Source organism: Microtus ochrogaster, linkage group LG7_11 (genome assembly GCF_000317375.1).
Source record: "Microtus ochrogaster isolate Prairie Vole_2 linkage group LG7_11, MicOch1.0, whole genome shotgun sequence".
In the NCBI taxonomy this organism is placed as follows: Eukaryota; Metazoa; Chordata; class Mammalia; order Rodentia; family Cricetidae; genus Microtus; species Microtus ochrogaster.
Window position 1 is genome coordinate 10,083,901 of NC_022032.1, and position 6,574 is coordinate 10,090,474.

At 46.9% G+C, this 6,574-nt stretch overlaps 1 protein-coding gene across 1 annotated transcript in view; it reads left to right on the forward strand.

Moving 5' to 3' along the window:
* Positions 1 to 2,021, forward strand: part of Saraf (store-operated calcium entry associated regulatory factor) — a 15,525-nt gene extending 13,504 nt beyond the window's left edge. Inside the window, exon 6 of the mRNA XM_005362520.2 lies at positions 1,358 to 2,021. Coding sequence (XP_005362577.1) covers positions 1,358 to 1,383 — 26 coding nt within the window. The 3' untranslated portion in view covers positions 1,384 to 2,021. The remainder of the gene's footprint in view (positions 1 to 1,357) is intronic.
* Positions 2,022 to 6,574: the final 4,553 nt, after the last annotated feature.

The following is a 6,574-nucleotide window of genomic DNA, read 5'->3' on the forward strand; positions in this document are numbered from 1 at the left end:
GCCTGTGTGTGAGCGGTTGTGACTGTTTGGTGTGCCCACCAAACATGTTAGCAATACAGTTAACTGAAACAAACCAAATTCAAATTCATTCGTCCCACTTTAAATATTTCCTAAAAGTGACTGGAAAATTAAGTCTTCCTAGATGTTAATGTCTATAAATCTTTAACTCCGAACCTTTAAACTCTATGCCAGAACCTTCAAAGTTTGTAGAGTTCTGGCCTTCAAATTCAAGAGAATTATAAAATATATTGAGTTAGACTTTTAAAAATGTCAACAGTATGATTATAATGCTTGCTTTAAAGAGTGAAGAAGAAAGCAAAGATACAATAAAAACAACAAAACACCTGCTAACTGTGAGAGGTGATGGAAACAAGGCATCTCCCTGGATTGGTTGACTTTCTTCAGGAGGAAGACCCGGAGCAATGAATAATTCATAAAATTGATAGAAACATTATAAACTATTTAGAAATGTAAGAGAAGTTGTCTTAGTGCTGGTTTGGATGTAAATGACATAAGTACTTCATCAACTAAACTTGAACCTAGACCTCCCTAGGGCCCAGCAGTGTCCTCCTAGATGCAGCCAGCCCCCCATAGGGAGACGGTGGTGGTTTTGCTTCCAGGATCCCCAGGCATCACGAAACCCGTGAAAGCCCAAGTTCCCTGCATAAAGATGGCATAGTATTCATATTTCAGTAATGCAGGATGCCCTCCAGGTGTATGTGGTTGTTACCCTGTGATGTTTAGGACATGACAAGGAAGGTGGTATGTATGTGTGTGCTACAGGCACGTCTGTAAAAATATATTCAAACTTTAGTTGGTTGAGTCTGTGAATGTGGAAACCGCAGATACAGAGGGGCAGCAGAAGTCCATACACTTCATGCACTACAGATTAAGCTCAGTGATGTTCTGAGATATCGACATCCTGTTAGTGTTGGTGTGTGGGGGGTGATGGGTGGGTGGTAGTCAAGCAATACACTAAGAACATTAAAAATTCATGTTCCTCCTCCTTCTGTTTCCCCTGAGTTTGAGTTGAGAGAGGGTAGCAGGGCATGGCTTGGGTCTGTTGCCCTCTCTGCAGGTTTTAGATTAAACGTTACATATTCATGGTGGTATTTGCATATTGGCATATTGCTCACGTTAGTTAGCTTACAGTGGAGCTCCTCCTTGGTTTTCTGATAGCAAGTGTGTGTGAGGTTTTGAGACCTGGTAACATCCTGTTCACCTTGTCATTCTTTGTAGCCTCCCCTCATAGTTTGCTTTCCTGTTTCCTAACTAGAAAGTGTACGACTTGTGCAACTTTAGAAGCAGTTTTCCTTGATTTTGGAAAGCTAATGTAGACTTTATTTTCTCCTCTTAGGATATGGCGGCACCAGAAGACGGTAAAATAGGAAGCTGGAGGCAAACGTTGGATGCAGAGTTTCTGATTTGTCATCACCTTCTCTCTATGGGAATAGCCAACAGCTGTGTGGTGTTTTGTTTTTGTGTTGTTTTTCATGTTCTGTTTGTGGCCAAGAGTTGACACGTGACAAATGCTTACGTTTTGTGTGGTAGTGTAACGTGCAGTTCAAAGTGGTGGCTGCTGTGGGCTGCTGAAATTGTCCTGCTTGCTTATAAGCCTGTGGTGCCGGAGACTGAGCACAGCTAGCTTGAGCCGAGGCGGCTTCAGTTGATGGGTCCTTCCCTGTAGAAGCAGTAATCCTCTAGTTGGTATTAAAACGTTTGGTGTTTGCTGTTCTTCTAACATGTGCCCAGCACTGGACGACTAATCACACTGATGTTGGGTTCCAGACACTTTTGCCTGGCAGAGCTTGGACCCCTCCTGTGGTCCTGACAAGTGACTGTGCCCACAGGAGGGCTCGAGATCACAGGTTTTCAGTTCTCAGGCGGTAACATCTCATGCTTCAAAGCAGTCTGCAGTAGCAAAAGCATGTACTTCTCTGAGTCTTGAGCTATTGGGTGTCGATGTAACAGTCTGTTTCAGCTTACATTAATGTGACAATAAATTTAAAAACCAGGAAGTATTCTCGTTCTCTGTCCACAAGCTCCCTTCTGTTTTTCCCCCCTCCACCCAGAGGAATGGATTCGTGCAGAAGCTCTGTGGCCTTGAATAGGAATTTGCTTGGTGGTCCTGCCGTGGGATCTCCGGTCTGTGCTGCTTCACCAGAGGACAGGAGACAGGAGCTGGTGAAGGGGATGGTGTTTACACTTTGGCCGGAACTGGGGACTAAAGAGAACATTTCGGTCTCTCTCTGCTGTAGCAGCCCAGTCTCCTCTTCCCTACCTCTTCTCAGCAGTTTTTTTCCCCCCACAAATCATAGGGATTAATTTACCTCTAAACACTGCTGATTGGGCAATCCTTCAGCACATGAGCCTCTAACACGGCATGTCTAAACCACAGTGATCTGCTTGAGTAAGAAGTCTGCATCCTGCTAAGCGTGTATCTTTTTTTTTTTTTTGTTTTTCGAGACAGGGTTTCTCTGTGGCTTTGGTTCCTGTCCTGGAACTAGCTCTTGTAGACCAGGCTGGTCTCGAACTCACAGAGATCCGCCTGCCTCTGCCTCCCTAGTGCTGGGATTAAAGGCGTGCGCCACCACCACCCGGCAGCGTGTATCCTATGTAGCTTTCTCCTAGTCTTCCAAAAGGACCAATGGCTGTTGCCTAAGGAGAGTATGCACTGAGGAAGACGTTTAGAGGATTGCTGGACACAACCTCTGAACCAATGTAAATTCCTGACCATCACTGTGATGTGCTTGCCACAGAGTAGGGGCTTCCTGCAAATCCTACTGCTATGCACTTACTGACTACCCTAATTGTCATCATAGAACCTACACCCAGTAACACATGGAAGCAGATGCAGTGATTCACAGCCAACACTGGGCTGAGCTGGAGTTAAGAAAGAGGAGGGATCATGAGCCCAAGTGTGTGTGTGTGTGTGTGTGTGTGTGTTTGTGTGCGCGTGTGTGTGTGAAGATCATGATTGGGGAAAACCTCAGAGACAGCTGATTTGAGTTAGTGGGAGCTCATGGACTCTGGACTGACAGCTGGAGAACCTGCATGAGACCGAACTAGGCCCTCTGAATGTGGGCGACAGTTATGTGGCTTGATCTGTTGCGGGGTGGGGTGGGGAGGCTGACAGTCACACCAGGACCTATCCCAGGTGCACAAACTGACTTTTTTTGGAACTCATTTCCTGTTTAGGGATACCTTGCTCAGGCTTGATATGGAGGGGAGAGGCTTAGTCCTGCCTCGACTTGATATACCAGACTTTGTTGACTCCCCAAGGGAGGCCTTATGCCCTCTGAGGAGTGGATTGGCGGGCCAGGGGAGGGGAGGAGAAGAAGGGGAACGGGTTGGTATGTAAAATGAAAAAAATTAAAGAAATGATAGGTGCTAGGGACAGACTTGGAGTGATGGAGGTGGTGAGCAGAAAATGCGAAACTCAAAGCATGGTCTTCGGAAGAGCCCTAGTGAATGCAGTTCGTTAAGTCAGCATGAGTTCTACTGGAGTAGAAGAGCTACTGGTACTGGTGCGTTAGCTTTCCGATTGCTGTGGCAGTCCCTGACATAACTCGAGAAGGGAAGAGTTGCCTCGTGGTATCAGGAGGGCATGGCAGAGCAGAGGAGTACATACGGTAGCCAAGAGGTAGAAAATCATAGGGAGGCCAGGTCAAGATGAAGCCCTCCAGGATACATCTTCAGTGACCCTTCTCTAACTGGGTACCCATCTTCTATCTTTAACTATCTCCTGATAATGCCATCGTATTTCGAATCCATCAAGGACTTAACCCAGACACCAACCAAGGTGTGTTTTACTAATCCAGATAGTTTCCCCTCCACTCAGGTTGGCAGTTGACCATGTTATAAAATGGGGGAAGTAGACAAAAATGCGCACGCAGAGAAAATCGTGCAAAGACTGGAATTATGTTGTCACAAACCAAGGCATGGCACAGATGGGCAAGCTACCAGGAACTTAGAGATGGGCCTGGGGCAGATCCTTCCCCAGCACCATCAGGAGTGTGGTCCTGCTTATGTTTTTATCTCAGGCAGAAGAGCATCTATTCTTCAGTGAGTTGAAAGCAAAGACCCGTTTCTGGAGGATTGCAGAGATAAATGACACCACCAAAGGCTGGGAGGATGTACCGCTTGGGTTTAGGCCACACCCTCACTCAGTTCTCCATTTGGCTTGTGCAGAAAGCAAATCTGAGACCATTAGTCTTCAGCTTAGGTGGTGGCTTCCATTGCAGACGTGGTTTCATTGTTTCAGTACACAACACATCACGTTCCTGACATGCGCTGTCCTACTGGCAAAGGCTTTCCGTCCATACCTCTTAGGACCGACCCCGGAAGCAGCTTGCAGCTGGCAAGGTCGGCAGAACACCTTCACTTACCTCAGCCCTGTGTTGTGATGCTGTTAGTCACTCTGCGAGCACCTTCCCTTTCCTCTAGACTTCAGACCAGTTCATGACACGATGATGTCAAGCTGATTACACCAGGTGAGTAATTCTTAGCACGACTGTAGACGGATTTTTCTTTGGGCTACCAGCACACAGAAAATGAGATACAGACTTAATTAAAGCTTGGACTGTGGCTTAGGCTTGTCCCACTAGTTCTTATAACTTATTATATTAATCTTTGCTTTTGCCTCATGACTTTTTAACCTCTCTGCCATCTTGTACCTCCTCTTTCCTTTGGCGTTTCTCCCACACCTCGTTTCATTTCCTCTCCTCTCTGTCTGCTCAGAAGTCCTGTCTAACCTCTTCCTAACTATTGGCCATTCAGCCCTTTATTAAACAATCAGAAGGTTCTTTGGCAAAGACACATGTTTACAGTGTACACAAACATTATTTCACGACATACTCCAGATGTTTTTGTAGGTCCCTTGTATGTTAGAGGGTGAGAAATCAGACAATTCGGGGGCCTTCTTCGTAGTGGAATTTCTAGGGGGTCCAGTGGTATGGAGTATGTGGAACTGCCTCTCCACTGTGGAGGATACATTGTAAACAATCACATTCTCTCACGCCATCACAACCCCCCTTCACCTCTAGAGACGAAAGTTGTAACACTAGGACAGGAGCGCGTCTTCAGACAGGATGAGTTAGACCAGCTGGGAGGGAAGAGACGGACGGGCGTAATGTCACGCGACCTGTTACAGTATCTCTCCAGTGTGATAACGTAAATAAGACACCACGTGACCCTTCATGTCCTGTGTGGACCTGTTACAGCACCTCTCAGTGTGATAAAACACCACGTGACCCTTCATGTCCTGTGTGGACCTGTTACAGCACCTCTCTAGTGTGATAAGACACCACGTGACCCTTCATGTCCTGTGTGGACCTGTTACAGCACCTCTCTAGTGCGATAACGTAAATAATAAGACACCACGTGACCCTTCATGTCCTGTATGGGATTTGACTTGCTGAGCAGCTGCCGGGAGCCCAGATGGTGCAGCTCAGAAGTTCAGGAAGTCCTGTCGCGGTATCCGTGGGCGATCGCTCAGCGCATCACTTCTACGAATGGTCAGTGACCAACAAGAACCAAATGTTCCTTGTCTTAGGAATGACTACATAGTACATTTTCTGCCAACTCTTTGGAGACACCCAAGGTGCAGAGTTGACTTGTGCACACGTGTGCCTGTGACTCTCTGTTAGTAACCTTCTGTGTCCCTGTCTCCCCCGGGAAGCTCCCGTCAGTGCTGTAACACATTGCATAGCCTGACATCAGAGCTCTCCTGTCCCAGCTGGTTTAACTCATCCTGTCCTAGTTACAGCTTTCGTCTCTAGAGGTGAAGGGAGGTTAGGGTGGCTTTAGAGATGGGATTGTTCACCCCAATTAGGGGACTTGAAACGGCAACATTCTCTCTCATCTTTCTTGCTGCTGTAGCCCCACCTACCTCTTGGTTGGTCTTTGGACCAGCTCATCTTTGCTTAAAGACCATGGGATAATCTCACTGGAAGTGGACACCTTGTAAGGTAGCATTTCCTTTTCGAGATTGCATCCTGCCATCTCTCTCTGCCTCTCGCCAAGTAGATTCAAGAGCACATCCTTTAACAAGGAAACAGCCCTTGCCCCAGGAGGAAATAGATCACACAGCAAAGGAATTATAGCACCTATTAAGTAGGTGTGAGCAGCTGGTTCATTTGGAAGTTGCCGGGTGAGATTTGGTGGAGAGAGGAGGTTTTCGTACATTCACCTGGGGTTTGTGGTTCCGAATGTGAGGCACATGATACTAGAGTAGTTTCCTAACGTTGCACGTTAAGGATTTCTATAGTGAGTGAGATGCAGATGCCAGGATTTCTGTGGTAGGGTATGGACTACACGATTCAAAGGCCCAGGGGGAGTCGGTGTAAGCCAGGGCACAGTGAGACTGCTGAACTGAACCACTCTGTGGGTGTGTGAAAGAAAAATGTTCATTGTGAATATGGAAGAGAGAATAGCCAGAAACATCTGGGGGAGTTCAAAGCTGCCATGCTACCCCTTAGGGAAAGAAAGAGGAACAGACTGGAGTCTGCCAGGGCTTTCTCTTGGGAGCAGAGAGAAGAGCTGAGGTGTGTGTGTGTGTGTGTGTGTGTGTGTG